This window comes from Falco naumanni, chromosome 18 (assembly GCF_017639655.2).
Source record: "Falco naumanni isolate bFalNau1 chromosome 18, bFalNau1.pat, whole genome shotgun sequence".
NCBI lineage: Eukaryota > Metazoa > Chordata > Aves > Falconiformes > Falconidae > Falco > Falco naumanni.
Genome location: NC_054071.1, coordinates 2,770,224 through 2,792,775, shown reverse-complemented (window position 1 = coordinate 2,792,775; position 22,552 = coordinate 2,770,224). Strand labels below are relative to the sequence as shown.

Sequence of the window (22,552 nt, the reverse complement as noted above, 5' to 3'; positions counted from 1 at the left end):
CTGTTTGGAAGCCAGGTAGTTCTGGGTTTGGCCAAAGCACACTTGCACAAGGTATTATGGCTTATCCAACTGAAGTTAGATCTTGAGGAACATTTGATAAAGGATCCTGCCAGAAACTCTCTCTCCTACCATAGAACCCACCAGGACGAGGAACCCCCTCTTTTCCTCCATGTCATCTGCTAGAGACTGGTGCCTGAACCAGCGGCACCTCCTCCCATGGACTCAGACCAGCAAGGCATTCTTGCCTGGAACAGAAACCTTCCAATGGCTTTGTAGGGTAAGAATCTAAAACAAAATATAAAAGATAGAAGAAACTCAAAAATTAGAGCCTTGCAATAGAAATAGGCACATGTTCTTACCCGTATATGCCGCCGCTGCTCCCATCTCTGCACGCCTTAGATTTCATCCAAAGGGAATAATATATATATATATATATAATATAATATATATATATTATATATATAAAAATATATATGTACTTTTTTCTAGAAAGTACAGACAAACTGAATATTAACTTGTGGTACATCTAGCAGTGTAATTCCCATTAGGGGATGACTGATTAATACTGTTTATTTATTTATATTATTATAAAAATATATTATTATTACAAAAATAAACTGTTAACTACTGTTTGCAGAGCTGGCAAAATGAATATTACAGCTAGTCCTCTCTGGTTCCTGTCATGCTTTCTATCATCTGCCAAGGATTAGAAATTTATCAGAAAGGACTCTGATAGCGCAGTAAAATGGTTATTTCTCACAGTAAAGTGTGGCCTCTTCACGTCTTGAGCACATATGCATCAATTTCACTAAAGGGTCTGAAGAGTCTCCACACAAACTTGGCCTTCGTGATCCTAAAACCGGTTAGTTTTCAGAATAAAGAATAGGTTCGGGGAAAAAAACCACCCACCAGATCTTCTCTTTGCTAACTCTAAAGTGAACACCAGGAAGGCAGAACGCAGGTGCCTAAAGGTGCGCCTGCTGTCTGTGATCCTCCCTGTGTGTCTCCAGGAAAAAAGGGAGAATCTTGGAAAAATCTGGTTCTTTCTGCTGCCAGAATATTCATACGACAGCCAAATTTGCTGGCAGATTTTGGAAAAAGAAATGTGCTTCTTTAAAATGGAGGGTGGGGTTGTTCTCTATAAATTAATGTGTGTGGGGGTGTTCTTTTTTTTTTTTTTTTTTTAATACCATACCGTCTCCTAAATTCCAATCCTGAATCTAAGGCAACTCTTTCCATTTCACTTAGATGTGATTTCTCATCTTGCAAGTAGTTAAAAATAGAACGATGAATGCAGTTAAAGGCTAGACTGTAGAACCTTGTGCGTTCTGAATATTTATTATAATATAAATATATATATGAATATATATAAATTTATATGAATATAAAATAATTAATTTACAATTATTAACAAAGATGCTTGCCATTAAAGGAAAGGAAAACAACAAATTCATTTTGTTAGGTTTACAGAATGTATAGTTCAAAACATCTTGACAAAAGCAAGCTGTCGGCACAATAATTTGTCTCTCTGTAAAATATGACATGATCGTTCTTCCCATTTCAGTAAGAACAATCTACGGTGCAGACAGCACAGAATAGAACATTTGTCTCACAGTAATTCAAACTACCTGTTTAAGTTAGACAAATGAAAAAAATAGACTCCAGCCCACACATTGTGGCCTGGCACAGAGCAGCATCCGAAGATGAATGCAGCTGATGAGATTAATTTGTCAGGCCCTTACTTATCACCTACAGACTGAGGCTTCGTATATCATGAGCTCATTTCCTGACGCATGCACAACATGCTATTTCAGCTCGGCTCCATCCAAACAGGGCAATTTTCTGTGGCCAGAAGGGGCCAGAATTAACACCGTATCACATTATTAAAATGCTCTCCTAGTTAGTTTAGCCATTTGACCCCCGAGTATTAGGTCTACCATGGGCTGCTGCTAAGGGTGGCGTGCAAAAGGTCTCTTTCTTTCTGGTCCATCCTGTGCCGGTTGCTTTTTGTCCCTTTGGCATCTTCAGTATGGGAATTTCACAAGCTCTGGCACAGGATTGTCTTTTTTCTCGGCTGTCTGTTTGATCACGTTCCTCCCTCCATGAAATCTTAGCGTAACGTATAGCTTGTCTGTAAGGAACGTATTACCCAGTGCTACACCCTCCCTCCTGCATGTCGGGTGACTCCTCGCCTGAAAGCAGTTCAGGGCACAGAGCTAGGACACTCGGTGTGGCAAAAGTGACATAGCCCACCATTTGCTTCGCTATTTTCCAGCTGAAAGCGAAAGTGTGACCTGAACCACGCTAATGGCTTGAACTTCCTTCAGTAAGTTCCTGGAAGGAAGGTTTGGCCAGCCCAGAATGCTCCTGCGGAGGCCGGCACACGTACCTGCCAAACCCAACCAGGGATGCTCCATCCTGCTCCATCCTCCGTCTTCTGCAGCCACGGGGAGCTCTGTCTGCAACCACAAATGAACGTGAAAATTTCTCCCAATCCACTTTATTGTACAGAGCGGAGAGTTCATTTTATTGTTTTTTTTTAATCTTAATTAATAACATCTGTGGGACTCTTGTTTATCCGTGCCCCCGAAGACAGAGCAGCACCTCTAATAAGGTGCTCAAATTTTTTGTTTACCCCAGATGGGTTGTGTTTGGCAGTGTGCTGCTCACACTGCTACCGTAGCTATGGTCACCTTCTCGTTTCAGTTCGAATCAATCTTTCCTGTAAAATACTACCAGGAATCAAGGCATTCCCAGAAAGGAAGTTTTTCTGCATGACTACTAGAAATGAAATCCTGCCTGCTAGCCAGAGCCATTCTTGAGGCACGTGCAGAATGGTAATCTAATTTCAAAGAAAAAGGAGAATTTACATATCCTGAACTACTACTTAGTATTTAGTTACGTCATATAAACCCAAAATATTCTATTGATGTCATTACCTGGCTGCAGCATTTTCCCACTATCCCAGGGACCCATTTTTGTGCATGTTTTTGCTCCTGAAACATTCTTCCTTGAGGCACATTTCAACTCCAGTAGTAAATGTCTTATCGTGAGCTCAGTAATTGAACTCTCCACAACAATATCAACCGAGGTTGATCATCCACCGGGCTTGCACGCGCACATGTTTTTGTTTTCCATTATATAAATAGCTGCCCAGCCCTGAGAGCAAGATAAGATGCGAGTCTTTGAACTGCAGGAAGGCCAACAGAAGTGACTGACAGCAGCAAACCCGTGAGACTGGTTGAGACAACTTTAATTTATTTGTACAGCATGCATACGGAAGGGTCCTCACCTCCCGTTTTGGTAATGATAAATGACAACATGTCGACAGTTATTAATTAAACTGCCTGGCATAGCAATGTACATGATGATAAGACCAAAGAAATGTGTAGCATTCCTGCTACCCCATCATGAGAATGAGGCCCCTCCGCTGTTCTCTGGCACAGCAGAGATTAGACTAAAGCATCAATATTCCAGTACAAGCTGGCTACCTAGTAACTGCCTGAACACAGGGCCCTAAAAATTGAAATCCTTTCTCATGCGATGTGTAGTAATTAAACTTCAGCATTCTTTCTGCAGGAAATGTTTCTCCCATGTTGTTCCCACAGATTGTGCTACAACAACAATTTTAGCCCCATGAACTATTAACCAATTATAAAGGGATTTTCTCAGTCTGCTTTAACTGAGGATCAAAGGCAAAAATTTATTTCTTTTTTTTTTTTCTTGCCAGATATTGTAATTTAGGATACAAAACACCAAGCGTGCACAGGGCTCGAGGCTTTGGTCGGTCAGACAGAATGGACTAGGGGCAGGGGAGTAACCCACACCCCATTCCAGCTGCTCTGATTTGACTGACCAATATTCCAGCTGCTTTTCATCCTTAAAAAAAAAATCCATTACTTCACACTTACGCTATGCTACTTCCTTTTCTATGTTTTGTATCTATATCCTTTATGTATGTGCTACTTGGAGCTAATTATGCCTACGTACTGCTCAATTACTAAGAATTTAATATATACCCAATTTCTCGCTAGCTTACTTGCCTAACGAAGCTTTAGTTTTCTTTTGAGTCCCTTTTGCGTTTTGCCCTAAGAACAGCCTGCTGAGCTAATTGAGTTAGCTAATAGATCGTGAGGATTTTTATCCGCATTTGCCACATAAAGCAGTAAATAAACTCAGTGCTGAACATAACAGTTATTAATCATTATTATTTTAGCATGGGCCAGGATATTCTCTTCAAGCTTTATGTTTCAGTGAGTTTAGAACAGCGTACGAAGCGCTGGCAGCGTACCGAAGCAGTCTTAAAATAACATTGGTTATTAATAACGTGGTTATTAATAATCACGTGAGTTAAGGGACGGTTTTTGAATTAGCCACCAGCACCGGAGGTCCTACAGGGCAGAACTTCCCAGTTTTGTTCCAAAGAGGAGAAACCCAGCCATGACACAAGCAAACTACGTGCTCATTACACAGCCACGGTATGACAGAATGGTTGAGGTTGGAAGGGATCTCTTGAAACCATCTCGTCCAACCACCTTGCTCAAGGTTGCCCAGGATTGTGTCCCATCAGGTTTGGGATAGCTCGATGGATGGAGACTCTACAGCCCCTCTGGGTAATCTCTTCCAGTGCCTGAGCATCCTCACAGTATTACCAGCTGTGGACTCAAAATGAAGGACAGGGAAAGAGTTTAATATCTATCGAGAGTTATATCTCGTAATCAGAGATATCCTGTTGCTGGAGACTGAATTATTTAGATTGTGAAGTGATGTGGCTTAGTCATAGAATCAGCATCCAGAGACACGGGGGTTTGGACCCCTGCCCAGCACAGTCAAGAGGCTTGGAGTGTCTCCCTATAAAATGGCCTTTATCCTCAAAAGTCAAAACCGAAGCGTTGGGATTCTCCGTGCCTGGGCCCGTTGCTTCACGGTAGCGGTGGGAAGGTGTCTAATGGCAGTTGACTTCAGCCTGTTCCTTTGCCAGGCCTCAGGGACTAGTGCTGAGGCCACCCCACCACGCCAAGGCCGCAAGCAGCCCCTGACACACTCGGCAAACCCAGCAGAGCAAACGCTGTGACTTTTAGCAGCCCCTGGAAAATACGGTTCCTCGGGTGGTTTGATCTGTCTTGCTCAGCTTTGGCATCTGTGGCCGAAAAGAAATATTCAGAATTGGAAGTTTATACATTTTAAATTACAACATGATTCACTGTAGGTCTCCTTCAAGCTATATGTTGAGTTCAAAATTAACATGCTAATTTTCCAAATTAGATCCAAAACGTGCCCTTTTCTTTTCTTTTGAAGACCTGATATAGAGCTTCAGGCCTCTCACTAGATCATTATTTTGATCGTGCAGAAAATCTCCGTCTTCCTGGGATATTATTTAAACTTATTTCATGTTCGAAAGTCTGTTGCCAGCCATTTACTCATTTGTAAGGCCCGAGGTTCCCACGAAGAGTAAGTCATGTGAGGAAAGAATATTTTGAAATTGTGTCATCAGTCACTTTGATTATGCAAAGGGTAAAGATTCACAGTTAAGAACGTCAGAGATGATGCAAAATTAAAAGGATCGAGAGGCCTGTTTTGAAGGCTTGGTAGCGGGGCACAACCGTTCCTCACCATCACGCTCCGATGGTGAAGAAGGATGGAGAAGCCAATGGCTTCTCCCAGGGACCTGGGCGGCCGCGCTGACATCCTGATCGGTTTTGAAAGTGACTCCAACAGCTTCTTTTCTACAATTTGTGTGCGTTTCCATGCAGCAGAATTGCAACATGGTGTTTGCTACAAAGGCTCCTTTTTAGCATTTGCAAATACTGTGAAAGTCCACACGCGTGTGCGCCTCCGTCTGTACATACACGTGAATGAAATGAAAACACTTCAATGTTTTCAATCAGTTTTTGCCTTAAGGACCGGAACTTTGATGTCTTTTTGCTTCACTGAAACATTAAAGGGAATCTGGGCCACGACGCTTAGCAATAGCTCAGAGGCGATGATGTCGGTGCAGCACCCACGTCCCACAGGTGGGTGAGCAGGGATGCTTGGTCCTTCTCCTGCTTTGTCTTCCCTACTTGTGCACCTCGTGTGTCCTGAAATCAGGGGATGGTTTTCTAAATGAACTTCGGCAGAGGTGTAGGCTTGACTTTTCCGCAAACATATAGCAGATAGGAAGGAAACCACATGTAGCTCTGCAGGCTGGGGGCAGCTGCCAGGGAACACAGGAGGAGCCGTTAGGGTGGAAGCCTTGGCTGCTGCCCTGAGCTTCGTGTCTGAGCAATTTCAAAAAACCAGCAGTGAGCCAGCACCTCCAGACACGCATTTCCAATAGGAAAAACACAGTGGCTGACCGAGGAGGCTTGGAATCAGTTGAAAACTAAAATGAGATCAACAGTGGACAATGCAATAAAACCGCTGTTGTGATATAGAGAAAAAAAATGAGAAGGTGACAGCTAAATAATCACTTCCCCTAGGGCAGCAGCCTTTCCAAAGTCACTGAGGCACTTACACAAATGAAGACGGTCTTTTAGAAATACACACACAGCTTAATCATTTTCACAGTTGTTCAAAACACTTTCCAGTATTCTTCACTGGAAAAAAAAAAAAAAAAAAAAAAAGAAAAAAAGCGCGCTATAAAAAAAGCAAACATTCTGCTGTGTAATTAAATAGCAAGCAAAAATTTTATGTTCTCAGAAAAAAAAAAAGTAGCTGCTAACTACGTCTTCTTCCAGTGACAGTCTCCTGACTCAACTCACTCTGCAATTAAATCTTGCGAAGCTCTCGAGCTGGTGGCAGCACAAAACTCCCTCTTGAAGGGCACCGAGTGCCTTTCACTATGTAAGGCTTTGTTTTTTCTAAGTGCCAGAATGTTGAACCTGTTTTTCTTTTGTTATTTTATTCCATTATTATTTTATATTTATACCATACAGTCCTGACTGCCTTTGCCGGGCTGGGATTTTTCAGTCCCGTATCCAAAGAGCTTGCAGCCTGAAAGGTTTTACAACACACCTGCTGACTATATTTTACCATGTTTTGCATTTAATATAATTTATCTGCAGAGGAGGGACTGCTTTACACATCTGCTATTTGTAACAGATGAGTCCTATGACCTCCACTACTACAACTACTTTAAACGTCCCAGCTGGGTTTAGACCTTTCAAATTTATCTACCTGACTAGAATTAAAAATAACTTTAAACAAGGGCAACGTATTGATGTGTGTGACAGCATGAAAAAGAATACATACTAATACAGTAGTGTGGGTCTTTTTTTGGTTTTTTTTGTCAGTAAGGGTAAATCCCACTGCTGTTATTTGGTATTTAAAATACATTTATTTATTCAATGCACTCCTGTAAAGGCAATACCAGGTTGTTCAACTTCTCAACCAAAGCATGCCCACGTGCTTTTACTTCTGTTCTTTAGAAACAGTCAAATGAATGAGGCCAGCAAATTCAATTTTTTTTTCCCTTTTTTCTTTTTTTCCCCAGTTAGAAAGCGTAGATCCCTTTTATGGTTGTTGATACACCTTTTAATATTCTCACATTCTCTGTGATGCTTAACTGTGGGCAAGAGAGCATGCTGTCATTTTCTTCCTGCAATTAAATATGCCAAAAAATGTCAGACAATGTCTATGCTTTTTTTTTTCCAGCAGAAAATTAAAATGTAAAATACTGAACATTTTAAAGGAAGAGAGTTATATTTGTTAATATATATAAAATAAAATATATTTTTTAATATAATAAGAAAAGAAGACTAAAGAAACATCTTACCTGGTACCTGTGTAGAGTTTAATATCACATCTGAGTAAAAATATTTTAAAATAACACTGCTACGTGCTGATTTACTACAAAGGATGTCCTAAAGGATGTGTGGGTTGTTTTTTTTTTTTAAGGGAGTCACGGACTTGGTCTTGTCCTCAACTGTTTGCAAAAAATGTGATTGAAATTAAGTCAAAGTAGAGAGCTCAACTTGAACCAACTGACAAGTTAGTTCTTGTTTATTCATATTCTGGGAGGTGATCAAGCTTAAGCATTAAACGCAGATATTCTCACCTGCTACGTCTGTCAGGATTACTTTTGAGAGATTAAACGTTACCGAGGATTCTCAGGTTTGGCTCCCAAGGGATGTAACTCGTGCCTACGTACGGAACCAGGCTGACACAGGCGACGCTGGATCCTGCAGACCAGCACTAATCCTGCACCCACTGCGCTGGTCCTGCCGCATCCGTACATCCCGCGAACCGCACGGAAGGCCGCTCTCTCAACTGGAAAGAACAGAGCGTGAATCAAAAGGGTGTGATTTTTTTTCACAACAGAAGACTTGGAAGAACATTGACTTGAAAATGTGCTTCTCCCCCATATTTCTGCTCTAGAAGGGGGGACAGCGTAAGCTAGTGCAGGGGGCAGGTTCCTCACTGGCATCTGTGGAACAATGGTCCAGAGAGTTCCTCCCTGATGACGCATTTTGCAAAACTTTGTAATTTTCCTTGGGAACGTGTAGTAAATATATTTGAGATTAGTATTTCTTTTTATATCAAAGTAATCAGAAGAAAGCTTTTTCAAACTTTTTAAATTTGCAGACACCTGGAAATTTCCAGTGGACACGTACTCTCCCGTGCAGTGAACATGTTTGTTATAGGGTCATTCTTATCAGCCAGTGTCCAGATCCCCCTCCCCCCTTAGAAGTAATTCCCAGGGGCCCAGTTGACAGCCAATGATTTAAAAAAGTCTCTGATTTTTATATTATTTTTTCTTCCATTTAAGTGAATGTTAACTTTTTTTTTTGGTTAAGTGAATGTTAATTCATTTTTAATTGTCAGGTGTTGCAGACATGAGGAATCCTTCCGTTATTACCGCTAAATATGTTTCTTTCTGCTGGTTAATATGGCTTTTTTCAGCCTTTCTTAAGTAGAAAGATCTTTTTTTAAACTGCACAAATGTAATCCAGGTGGTTGTCCTGTCTTAGGATCCAGATGTCAAAAATCAGTACAGCTCTGCTGATACCCATATTGGTTGCAGTTTTCTCTTGGACATTATTTTTTCCTGATTATGTTTGGGGTTGGTTTTTTTTTGTTTTTAAATAAAGGAAAGTTTCCTGGGCCAGTTTCTCATCAAACTCGTGTGTGGGGTCCCACCAAACAGCCAGTTCCAAATATGATTTTAGTAAACCTGCCCTTGCTCCAAAGACCACCCGTAAACTCTCTTTAATAAGTTAATGGGTTTTATGCGAATACCCCTACGTACGTGTCATTTCCAGTGCTCTTGGGCCTTACAGTTGCCTTCTAAATAGCAGGACACTCTCTATATTAAAAGTTGTATTTTTCTGCAAACAGCAAAATTACACTCATTGGGTGTAACATCTGTACGGAACATGTATGTCAAAATCATAGTGGTTTATTTGAGTAAATATAGGGTGATGGCACTGCTGACCGAGAGATTTATGCATTTGAGAGCTGTGTAGCTTAAAAGTAAATGGAGAGTAGACAGAGTTTACTGCTCACGGGCAGACTGTTCAGACTCTGCTACAAGTCTGATGGCCAATTTGAGGTTCTAAGCACCCCAAAATAATGAAAAACTAGCTAAAAACTTTTAAATTCTACCCAGATAGCACTTCCAACTAGAAGAAAGGGACATGTGTGAGGGTATGATGCTGAAATTCTGAAATTGTGCCAGTTTTCCCAGTAAGGATATACCCTCTTCCACAATTCCTGGCTCTGAACATTTGCATTTATTAACATTTTGCACCAAAGTACTGCTGCTCTGCTCTTGGCACGAGTGCAAGTCCAAAGAATAATCCTTATGACCGATCGTTAGCGCTTGATGCCATGTTAGAGATGTTAATGACAAAACTAATTCTAGAAAGATGTATCTTTTTAAATGACTGGGCCTATTTTTGGCTCCTAGGAGGACCCTGGATGCCTCTGATTTGAAGATTAATTTATTCAGAAGCTCATATTAATTGATAAGCATGCATTTTCTCAGTTCATTGGCCATCTGTGCAATTATTTGTCTTCTCCCTGCCTTCGCTAATGATTTTCTGATAGCACTACTGCTGCCTCTAGACACACAGAAAATCATCCTGAGTGAAGCTTCTGGTCCTGAGCACCACCCTTAATCTGAAGAATAATTTTAGAAGAAAACTATCACTTTTAAAACTAACTTCTCCAGCTAATTTGACTAGAAAAAAACCAAGGCCCTGCAAATAGCAAACCCCTCCAAATGGGAGAGTAATTACCTTAAATTAAGCCTTATTTCTGGTTATAAAAAAAAAAACTAACCCCAAACCAACAACCACCCAATTGTAAAAGCATGTTGTGCAAACTGGAAGCATTAGAGTTAAATACTGGCCATTTTAGAGCGAAAGGGAAGGAAATAGTTGGGAGGAAGGAAGGAAGAAGAGATTAGAGAATCCGACAGATGTAAATAGTCTCAGAGGAGCCACTGTGTCCCAAAGCCTCTCCTAAGGGAAGTTTTTACACCAAAGAATCTGGTCACCTGAATGAAGAATGACATCACTTATTTATTTAGCCAGAGCTGGGCTGTTTTCTTAAGACATTGAAATAACCTCATGCCACAAGCATTAAATTTTTGGCAAAGTGATAAAAAAAAATAAAAATTAGGGGCTTGATAACCACAAAATAAATACACTTTTATTCCTTGGTTTAGAGAATATATTTAAATTGCCTGGAAAGTCATGCACAAGAAAGCTTGAGCCTGCAGGTTAACGCTGCGAGCAGCCTGGGGTGGGAGTCTCAGCAGGGACACGCATGACTTCGGACTTGTAACTAAGTCAAGGAGTGGGGGCTGTTCCCCTCAGAGGTGAAAACAATGGTGTTTAACATGTTTAATATGTTTAACATGAAATGATGTTCATTAACATCTCTTAACATGGCATCAAAACCCAAGCCCAGACCAAACTTCCACATTTTGGTGCCGTACACATTCATAAGAGAGGGACTATTTCAATATTTTAAAATTTCAATAATTTGAAATTCAAAACCCTCATGGCAAAGTGTCCCGAGGGGTCAATAAGTAGTAAAAAAAAGTGATTGACATCACACCCCACCTCACCTGGGATGGCTAAAATGGGTGTTCACAGCATCAGTGTGAACCAGTAAGCCCTTGGGAGCACCAGGAGGAGCAGGGCTGGGATGGATTACATGCCTCAATACCGAAATCTTCCAAGTGACACCAAGCTGAACGGTGGGGCTGATACTCCAGAGGAGCTGGATGCCACCCCAAGGGGCTAGTGAAACAGGGCAAAGTCTTCAAAAGATCAGTCAGGATGAGTCTGGTACAGTGCTCTGGGTGATGCTCTGTGTTGAGAAAGGAATGTACTCGGAATAATTAGAGAAGGTTCCACTGACAACGTTAAAGGAATGGACTCTGAATAATAAGAAGAGGACTCTGAATAAGAAAAGGTTCCACTGAGGATTTAAAGGAATGGACTCTGAATAATTAGAAAAGATAAGGTGGGCACCTGAAGGAGATAAGGAGACCATGAGTCAGGAGATCACCGAACAAAGAAAGTTGAAAGGTTTACTCCACCTAGATCCCACCTACTATGAATAGAACAATTAGGTGTCAAAATCAAATTACTATTTATGTAATGATGCTGTAACCTCTCACAAAAACTCTATAAATGACCTGACATTTCACTGAAAACTTTGGAGCTAGCTTGCCCGGTGCAAATCAGCTAGCTCCCTAATGTTGCACAAAATAAATACCTTTGCTTGCTTAAAGACAAAATTCATCTCAGATGCCCTTTTGGCATCACTGGAGAGGCCAGGGGTAAGCCTCTGTGAACCTCACAAAGCTCAACAAAGCCAAGTGCAATGTCCTGTGTCACAGCACCATCCAAACCAGCCGGCTGCAGCAAGGCTCTCCCCATCCCATCCCATCCCATCCCATCCCAGGGAACTTCCATAAGCAGTTCCCACACCTTGCCCCAGCACAGCCACCGATCCCCCACCAGGTTTCACAAGATCTACTGTCCGGGCTGTTCCTGCATGCTCTCCAGGCCAGCCCACCTGCTTCTTGACCCTGCTGCAGCCCTCTCCTTGTCTCTCCTCCATCCAGGGAAGCTCTCCCTTCTCCCTCTGTTTCTTCCAGTACTTCTCTCCATCCAGTGCTCCCCTTCCATCCCCCTTAGAGCTATTTATCTACTTAGCAGGAACCAGCCACAGCTGCACATCATCCACATCAGCCACCCCCCACCCCCCAAGCCAGCCCACAGCTGCACATTATCAGTGTTAATTAACCTGCCTTCATTCCTCTATAATTCCTCTACACCCCTATACCTGGGTCAAGGCAATTCCAGCAGCAGCGGCTGAGCAGGGGGATCGGCAAGGGGAAGACTGGGGGGTATTAGTGGATGGAAAAGTGGACGTCAGCAGGCAATGTGCTCTCCATCCCAGAAATCCCGACCCTGTGCTGGGGGCTGCATCCCAAGTAGTGTGGCCAGCAGGTCAAGGGGGGATCCTGCCCCTCTGTGAGCCCCCCCGGAGCACAGCCTCCAGTGCAGGAAAGACGTGGAGCTCCTCGAGGGGATCCAGAGGAGGCCACAAAGATGATGGGGGGACAGGCTGAGGGAGCTGGGGTTCAGCCTGGAGAAGGCAAGGCTCCAGGGAGACCTGACAGCTGCCTCCCTTGTAGGGCCTATGGGAAAGATGGGGGGGGGGGGGCTTCTCCACCAGGGAGCCTATGGTAGGGTGAGGGGCAACGGTTTTAAACTGAGGGTAGATTCGATCTGATATCAGGAAGAAATTCTTTACTGTGAGGGTGCTGAGGCACTGGAACAGGTTGCCCAGAGCAGCTGTGGATGCCCCATCCCTGGTAGCACCCATTTCAGCCATCCATCGTCATGCAGCAGAGGCGAGATAACGCTTTGAAGATCATCTTTGTGTTCCTTAACACTTTTATTTTTATTTATTTATTTATTTATTTTATTATTTTTAAATATATTATTAAATATAAATTAAATGTATGTATGTATTATTATATATATTATAAATAAAAATATTTATTTACAAGAATGCACAGGGCTTGTGCTGATAGGTTTTCCCTTTGCTCAGGTTTTACTGATGAAGTGTATTATCCTCTCTTCACAGTAATAACTTGTCCTCCTAAAATTATGTGAAATAAAACCAGTAGAGAGCTTTTAGGAGTGAAAGAAATAGCTAGGTCGTGACACAGCGGCAAGAGTGGTTAACGGAGGCAGAAGAATCAGCACTGCTTCCTTCCCTTTGGGCATCGTTTATTCTGCTTCACTGCGAATAAAATTCATTTCGGTATCAGAAAGGACGGAAAAGCACCACATTCTCATCCCATTAAAAGACAGGGCATCGTGAGCCTTGTGCAGGAAACACTGCAGCTTGACACCACAAGTCTCCAACCTTTGGTGTAAAACATTCGGTGTCAAAACTGCTGCCACAGCTCCGGGAACTGGAGATAAACCTCCATTCCATGGTGCAAAAGCAGAAAAATCAGGAAAAAAAAAAAAAAAAAAGTGTGCAGAATTGCCCTTTGATGGCTCTGAGGCTGCAAGGGGAGCAGTTGCACGGTTGTGTTGAAGCGGAGTTAATATCGGCCGCCTTTGTTGCAAGTTCTGCAACTTGTACTGGTTTTATTTCCAGCTACGAGGGGTTTTTTAAAGGTGGACCTCCAGCCCCTGCCTGTCACCGGGGGGGGTTTAGTTTATCCAGACCTCAGTTTACAGCTGCACAGCATGTTCAACCCCAACTCAAGCGACATATAAATATGTCCTATTTTAATTTAAGACTTTGGAGCCTGTTTACTATAGAAAAGTTGTTCCCTGCGCCCATATACTGCACTAATTTGAGTGAAACAAGCTAATTATAAGCTGATGTCATATGGCTAAAAAAATACCTGTTTATTTCTTCCGTATTTCACAACGCTGACTTTCTCAACCACATTTGCAGAACACATGCATAATGTGTTTTCTGGACCTCGGGCCTCGCTGGATAAATGCTCTTGATTGTGCAATTTGTAATTAAAAAGTTGAACCTCGTGCAAAATCTTTGGGACCTGGAGCATACCACCGTGCAGTTTGTGCTGCCTGTAAGTTTCTCTTTCACTGAATAAACAGCAAAACTGTGGTTTTGCCAGAAAAAAAGGGATAAAGTAGGCACACCGACTATTTATTTTAAGTCAGTATGTTGCAGAGAATGTGGCACGGTTTGTTGTCTACCCAACTGGGAAATAAAAATGGGAGAGAAATGAATGTTCAGGGGTGATATGGAGGAAAAAAGGGACTCGATTGTTTTTTGGGACAGCATCTAGTCCGACAGTTGCTCACTTGCTGGGCTCCAGCGAAGTAAGGGTAAATTCAGTGAGCTGTTACTACTCGTAGTTTGGTAGCACCTCAGTTGCATACCACCGCACTGTTGTATTGCAAAAATTACAGTGAGGAAAAATTCAGTCTTGCCTGAAGTTGCTCTGTTTTGTTTTCACTGTGTACAGTATCAAGCTTTTTTTTTTTTTTTTTTTTTGGGGGGGGGGGGGGGGGGGGTGGAGGGGGGAAGAATTGGAAGTGTTGGTGTGCCAGACAGACTGAAATTTCCTGCAGACACTCGTTCTCTCCCCCTCTGTTAGAGGGGGCATCTCCTCCATGCAGCGTGTCCCTTGGAGTAGTAAATGATGCTTTCAGCAAACGCTGACACCATCGGACCCATAAGTCACTCTCTAGATCCGTGCCTTGCTCCAGAGCCCTACTAACAGCCGTAAGCAACACGTACGGAGGCAAAAATCATGTGCACCTTTACTAGAGATTTAAAATCAAGAGAGAGAGTGTGTGTGAAGATAAATAAAACCCAAATGCTCTGTTTGAAAGGAGCCCAGATGGGGGTGGCGGGGGGAGCAGGACGACTATAGCAGCCTGTCACTGTGAAACACCCCGCATTTGGATTTTTCCAGGTGTTTGCAGGATAAATGAAATAAATTGGCAGAAAGGTGGTTGGAGGGCACCGTCTCAGGAGGAAGATGGCAGAGGACTAAGCGCACCCAGGGACCGCTCAGCGAATCCACTTTTAACCTGGGTTAAGAAACCAGCGAGAAGCGACTGCAAACAGGATGGGTGCTGAGGGGCGTCGGGACTCCGTGGGTATTGGTGAAAAAGCTTTCTAACGTGCAAAAAGCCAATCATTACATTAAATCAAACGGCAAGGTTGTGAGCGGCAGCCTGACAGCAGGGAGCTTTGACACTTCGGGTTGAAGGGGGCTGTGTGGGAGGAGTGGGGTTTCTTTAAGTGGGATTTCATCTTGAAGGCGAAACATACATAAAAAATATAATAATATATATTTATATAATTATATTACTATAATTATATATAGAAATATATAATTATAGTAATAGAATATAATACTATATCGTTATTATATATAATATATATATAATAACAAGATAGTACTGCTTCACCTGCAGCACGCCTTGTAATTGCCACCAGCCTGGAATCCAGCACGGAGTCCCAGATAAAGTCTCTTTCACTGGTTTATCACAGTCAGCGTTTCAAAACCAGTATCGCAGTAACCCTAGATGCCAGCGAGACCAGAGAATAGATTTTCCAAGGCACCAAACCGCTTTTCTTACTTTAGAAGCACTTTGCAGGGGGTTGAGTTGGTTTCTGAAAATTAAGCCCCGAGTGCCAAATCCATAAAGCCAAAGATAAGCCTGGAAAATGTTGTCACGAGTATAAATGTATTAGGTTTTTACATGAGGTATCATTTTATAGTAGTAAAGGACACCTTACCTACCGCTGCCTTGAAAAAGCTGTTCATCTTTACAGCCACGCTGAAAGTTCTGCACACTGTGTGCAGCCCAAGTTCAGTTTTCCTTGATTTCATTGGAAAATGTCTTTGTTTCTTAAAAACCACAGCCTTCTAAATGAAAATGGGCACAGGTCTATAGTATGAAATCGTGAAAATGTTTAACTGTTGCCTGGCAGCACCTGCGAGGGGATCCCATACTTTTTTTTTTTTTTTTTTTTTTCCAATGAGAGAAATCTGAAATAATCAGATTTCAATCAAGAAATCTTGATCGGCACCTTGTGTTCGCGGGTGGCTTTATCAGGTTGTGAACATTATGAATCGGGAAACGTCACTGGGAGTAGGAGGGAAACTGAAATCAGCTGAGTTTTAATTCCCAGGGTAGTAGAAATGAGAACACGGAAACAGTTCTGAGCATCACGTCTGCCCAGGAACACTTTTTCCATGAGAAACATCAGGCATTGGATGCCAGAAGTTCCAGGATGGAGTTTCTTTTGAGATGTGCAGGTTATCGATTGAGAATTGGGGACCCTGACACGCTGTATCACTGAAATTGGAGTCAACACCCTGACTGTTCTGTAATTCACCGGCTTTGCAGCAAATCAACGAGTCTTCCTATAATTAAGCATCGTTTCTACTTTATTAACCATGTATTTAAAATTAAAAATAACAGACTAATATCTTTAAAGCAGTATTACTTCTCATTGTCTACAAGGAAAAAACATTGCATAAATAATTTCCGAGAAAAAAATAAATACGTAATTCACTCTCTGAAACAATACCTTTTCTCTCTAGGTTCTGGTCCCACATAAAATAACTGCAAAATCTATCAACATCACAGATTTCCATCGTTTATATGATTTCAGCATAAACTCTACATAGAAAATAAGAACAGTGAGGAACTGTCTCCATCCCAAACTGTGTTCATCTGCTACCAGGCTTAGCATTTCTACAGGATATATATACAGCATGTGACAATTTATCTCCTTAATAATATTCTCTCATGTAAAAACACAAATGTTAGTCTGAATGGTGAGAAGCTAACTAAAGGGAAGTTGCTGTCAAACTAAAGTACCAAAGACTTTTCTAGTGGAATTGATGACATTAAAATTAGCAGAGGCTCACTTTTAACGCAGAACCAGCACCTTAATCCCAGAACTTGGCTTGCACAGGCTTCGCGCTACGAAGTGTGTGGCCAGATAATCCAAACTCTACAGAAAATGTAAATTGAGACATCTGAGCTGACGCTAAAGACAATTGTGTTCTAGGAAATCAGGCCTAATCAGTATCTTCTAGGTTAAATTGCGCACACCGATAGCTGTTTACAGGACAAACATCAGTGAGGTTATCTGGTTTGAGGGGAGCATCCATTCCAGAAATCTGCTCCACCTAGCAGAATTTGTTCAACTGTTCCTAAAGCAAATCCTTGTCCCTAAAACCAATCTGGGTTTAGTTGTCAAATCTGTTTCGAATCTGTTCATCCTACAGCCTTGCAATTAAAAGTATGAACTAGATTTGTCACGCTTTTGAGAAGGCGAGTGGCACGTTTTGATTTTTGCGTTTTAGAGGAAACCGCTGGGACGTGAGGACATCTGACAGGGTGTCACAGCTGTCGAAGTCCCTGCTAGCACTAACTTTCTGCAACTCATTCGGAGAGTGGTAACTCTCCTGCTGCTGCCTTCATCACATCCTTGTCCTGCACCATGGCACCTGGAAAAGTGGGAAAGGGACCTCGGTGTTCTTTTCGTGTAAATTGAGTAGGATGACTTCTAACAAAGTGTGATTGTCCCCATAACAGCTTCACTTTGCCTTCCTACATGTCCAAGCCAGGTGGCTCTCCAAGGGAGACCTCTCCTCTCAGACTGAATTTACGTGTTGCTGCCTCCAGCTCGGTTTATCTCATTCTCTTATCAGACCATAACTGCTATCATCTGACAGATTTTTTGACTATGTGAGCCTTTTGACCCAGCTTAGCAGAAGGAATTGGACCCTACTGCAGTCAGAACGGCACGCTGTGGCCTGTGAGTGCCATCTGATGTTGGGTAAGATATCCAGAGCTGCTAGGCTGTATCACTTGGAGTACCACCACCTGCTAGTAAGCATTCTCTAACTCATGCTGGTTGGATTTGCTGCTCCTGGCTCTGGAGAGACGGGGTTTCTTGTTCTTCTGAGGCCTGACCGTTTCCTTCCCGAAGTCCTTCAGCTCAGACTGGTTGTGGTAGCGAGTGTAGCGCTTGCATTTGCAGGACGTGACAGCTCGGAATTTGTAAGTCCGAGTCTCTTCCTCGGGACAAGCCATCTGGATGCGCTGCGTGCGAGTGTGAGCAGGAATGCAGCGATAATCCGGGGCATTCTGACGCCACCACTTCCCTCTGCCGATGGAGTTGGGCAGGAGGTGTGAGGGGACACACTGGCCGGAGCAGACCAGCTCCTTGACAGGTTTGATGCTGCGGCAAGAGCCCTCGGTGACGTAGCGGGTGGTTCGCATTTCTCTGCAGCTAAAGTCGGAAGCATCTGCAAACAAGAAACACATTCATTACTGACTACTTTCTTCCCCTTACTGGGAAAGAATAATTATTTTTTTTTCTACAGAAACTTCAGAGAACTCAATCTCGACAAACACGTTCATCCTCTTCCCTTAGTCAAAAGGACAGTTTTAACTCAGGAACACTACTAGCAGTGGAAATCCTCAAAGGTCAGCTTACAACTAGGTGGCTGTGGCTGTTAGGTCCATCCTCCTTGCTGCGTGCAAGGTTGTTCCCTCCTCAGTACACCAAAAGAGAACAATGACCCTAAGTCATTAGTGATAACTATATCACTAATGTAACTAAGTCATCAGTGATAGCTACAAGCTGGACATTTTGAATGGCAGGTTTGGGGAAGAGCAGCTCCAAAGGCTCGCTCGTGCAACTACTCTAGTTAGCAGACCCTTGAATAACAGTGTGCAAATTGGTTAATAAAATCCTTCTCTCGCCCCTAGGCAAGCTCCATATCAGCCTCGTGCAGGTGGGCACTGGGAATTCTGAAGTGGGACCCCAGCGGGGCAGCGATTGCTTCGTGGGAAGCGTTGGTGGGATTCTCCTGGCTCCACTTACCTGTGGGCAAAAACCTTCCCCCCATGGCTCTGGTTTGACTCTATTGACTTCAGAGGTCGACCCCAGCTTTAAATTCTTCTGCAGCAAAGAGTGTGTCCCTTAAGTGATTCTTAACTAGTTAATGGGTTCCAGGTGAGGGAAAGAGCAGGTAACAGCAGTGCTAAGGAATTCCCACTCTTCAGGCATGAGAATTTCCAAGTTTACTCCTCTGTGATAACCCCACATCCCACATAATTTCCTTCAGACAGCCAGGGGTATCTTCCAGCTGGTTAGAGCTTACAGTGGGTTTCCCCCCCTTTTTGCTCAGTGGATAGCTATAGGCAAATCAAATATTAGGAAATACACGATTTATATAGCATTAAGGCTTTAGAAAAACTTGCCAGTTGTAGGAACAGACTTTTTCCAAAGGTGTCTCTTTTGCCAAGTGACATGTTTGACTAATTGACATGTTTGGAAGACACAGTATTTGAGTTTTGAAGGTGTTTATCATCTCGATAAACACGTTCATCCTCTTCCCTTAGTCAAAAGGACAGTTTTAACTCAGGAACACTACTAGCAGTGGAAATCCTCAAAGGTCAGCTTACAACTAGATGGCTGTGGCTGTTGGGTCCATCCTCCTTGCTGCGTGCAGGATTGTTCCCTCCTTAGTACACCAAAAGAGAACAATGACCCCGAGTCATTAGTGACAGAAATTTGTACGGATATTTCAATTTTTGTTTTTTTTTGTGACGTACAGAAGCATCATTTTCAGTGCACTGGTTTATACTTATTAAAGTGCTGCTAGCAGGATTATTTTTTTTTTAAGTTTGAAGGACTGCATCAAATGAAATGATCCTTGTTGTAATGCTGAGCTGAACTCCTTGTGCACTTTGTCTAATGCTCCCAAGTTCCCTAAGCATTTAAGAATATTATGTCTGTCCATGTGAAAAATAATGCTCTGAATCAGGCATATTGTACCACTACAGGACACAGGCAGACACAGTTAAATACACGGGCATTTGCCTCAGCTATATACGTTTATTTTCCGTGCACACATGTCCTGTCCTGTAAGTGTACACAATCCACATAATGCAAAATTATTCATGGTCTGGTGCAATGTCATATGTCCCAGGAAGGTCTGGCCACTTCGGATCACTATTTTGATTCCTTGTGTTAAAGATGTTATAAGAAGTATGCAAGACCACTGCATATCTTAAGTAAATGTCCTTTCCAGTTCAAAAAATATGCACATAGCAGTGGGACCGATTCCCCCCAGTTGATCCCAGAGTAGTAAGAAGCTACAAAATAAAGATGTAACAACCAAACCAACCTGCCTGGACCGGGGGGGTTGGTGGGGCTGCCTGTGAGAAGCGGCTGCTCCCCCTCTCAGAGATTTAAGACCCTTATAAAGTTGCACCCTCAAAAACATCACTACTTTTTTTTTCCCCCTTTCCTTTAAAATATTGTTAATGCTAGGGGTTTAAACACCTTAACCGACAGCTGCAGCAGAAAACCACAATTCCTTTCCATCCATGCCCAGAAAAAGAAGGGTAGCTGGGATCTGCACTGCACAATAGTGGAAACTGCAAGTTTGACTTGTTGCTACGTGCATTTGGTAGCCAAACGCGTCAGGCTGGCGGACCAAACTAGCCCTATTTGCTAGGGGGACGCTCCTTTCAAACGGCTTTTCTCTGGTGCTAGCTCCCCACCCCCACCCCTCCTCGCACACCCTGCGTTTTTGCGTCGTTGCTGCTGTCAGACATCTGGCCAGATGCAGTGACAATGTATTTCGAAGAACATCAGTGCTGCTAAAGCGGCCAAACCGATGCCAGGGTTGCACACATCTGCAAAACACGGTCCCCTCCCGTTCATTTGGGCATGCATTGCCCTCGGGAGCCCTTTAACTATTCGTAACAGCTTTTTTGGCTGCTGGAATCCAGCCGAAAATCTGGCTGCTGGCAAAGGAAGGTGAGCAGCACACTTTTCTCACCCAGCTGAATGCCACCTCCAGGTGCCAGTTTCGCTGTGTGATCTTAGACACCCCTGGCATCACTCTTTCTAAATACTCAGAATTGATATTGTCTCCACTGACAACCCCTTGCCCCATCCTAATATCCAAGAGAAAAAGATGACTTGAGCCATCTCCTCACAGTGCTGGCAAGCCTGAAGCACGGAGAAATGTAAGTGCCACCTTCTACAGGTTTTACGTATTGGAGTGGTGTCTGCAGAGAGCAGCTGGGCAGAGTAGGAATGCATGTTGTAGTACCTAAGGATTCTTCAATAGATAGACCACATTTTTCACCAGTAAACTCCCATCTATCCCTTTTAACGTATACATTCATACTTCTTCAACAGCAGGTGTAACTCCCTAGCACTTCCAGCATTAGGGCCACACCTACAGGTTTTAATAAATAAACCTCTATCAGAACAAGTATTCTTTTACAAACTGCCTGTCAGGGTCCAAACCAGTAATAATTTCATTTTTCTTACCGTTAGGGTCTGGAGCTTGTTGTATGTGCCTCCCTCCGTGCTTCGCCTGGTTCATTGTGTTGTTGCTGAACGTCTGCTCCACCGGTGTTTCTGCGTTCTCGGTGATCTCAGGAATGATTTCTGTAGCATCGTTTTTAAACATTTGCCACCCTTCCACGGACTGGAATGCAATTTGTGTTAAGACACAGACAGAGCACACAGCCCAAGAGATCTGCATGGTGGCAGCTCGCAGATTAGCTTTTCAGCACCCTGACAGTCTCAGATTCCAGGCAAAGGCACATTATTCCCCTTTTTTAAATCCTTTTTAGAACCAAGCCAGCCAATGACTATCCAAAGTGGGAAGGGCCAGGCAACAACTCATTCATCTCAGCTTTTGTCCCTGTGAAATAAAATGGGGGTGTGGGGGTGGGTTAGTGACAATATTCTACAACTTCTATAAAAAAACCTTCTCATATGCACTTCATTTTTGTGCCTGGCAACAATGGTGATTGACAAGGCTGGGATGAATTGCAACCTGACAAGTCTTTCTGCCGTTTTTTTCTAACAATGCTATAATTAAAACCTGCTTCTACCTCCGTAATTGTATCTTTGGCTATTGTCTTTTCCAAAGGTTTCTCAGACTTTTTATTTTTACTGTTGTTCTTCCTCTCCCCGCCTGCCCCTCATATGAAATAAGCAGATCTAGAAACTCGAGGGCAATAGTTAAACTTTTCAGTTCTGCAGGCAAATGACTGGGGGAGGGGAGGGTTTATTTTCCTTTACAGAACAAGGAGCTCTACATGTTGTTTCACAAATGTACTGGAAGAAACAGGAAAGAGCTGCTTTTTGAAATGAGAAGTTGCTTTGTTTCGTTTTCCTTTAAAAATAGGTGACTTGGAATATGTTAATTAAGGTAAACAGCCAGGATGTTGTACATCATGCTTTTTGATGGGCTCTTCCTCATGTTTTTATCACTTCAGAAAAAAAGAAAAAGCAGCACGAAGCATTTGCACTTGCTTTAAATTCATTGCATGCTAGTACTTCTGCTGGCGTTCTGCACAAGTGTTGAATATAGGACATTTGCTTCTTTTGAACACAAGAACGTGACCAGACTGATATCCACTCATGATGCAACCACCAGAAAGAATTGATGACCTTAAGTCTAGGGCACCTATGCCCAAGATACATTCATGTGTCATGTTTTACGATCTCATTTATGGTATTCTTCTTCCTTGCAAAA

General features: G+C 42.7%; 1 protein-coding gene across 1 annotated transcript; it reads right to left on the bottom strand.

The window, feature by feature from the left end:
• Positions 1–16,440: 16,440 nt before the first annotated feature.
• On the bottom strand, positions 16,441–22,330 carry SOST (sclerostin). Its single transcript, XM_040617792.1, has 2 exons — positions 21,334–22,330; positions 16,441–18,283 (listed from the first exon to the last, which is right to left on the bottom strand). Exons 1-2 carry the CDS (start codon positions 21,548–21,550, stop codon positions 17,862–17,864), a joined length of 639 nt encoding a protein of 212 aa, XP_040473726.1. The 5' UTR covers positions 21,551–22,330; the 3' UTR covers positions 16,441–17,861.
• Between the last annotated feature and the right edge of the window lie 222 nt (positions 22,331–22,552).

What these genes read in the sequence shown, in the direction of transcription:
- SOST (XM_040617792.1), bottom strand. Translation starts at nt 21,550, where the DNA reads ATGCAGATCTCTTGGGCTGTGTGCTCTGTCTGTGTCTTAACACAAATT. An exon ending in ACAAGCTCCAGACCCTAACG is followed by an intron (nt 18,284 to 21,333) that starts GTAAGAAAAATG and finishes TCTTGTTTGCAG; the next exon opens with ATGCTTCCGACTTTAGCTGC.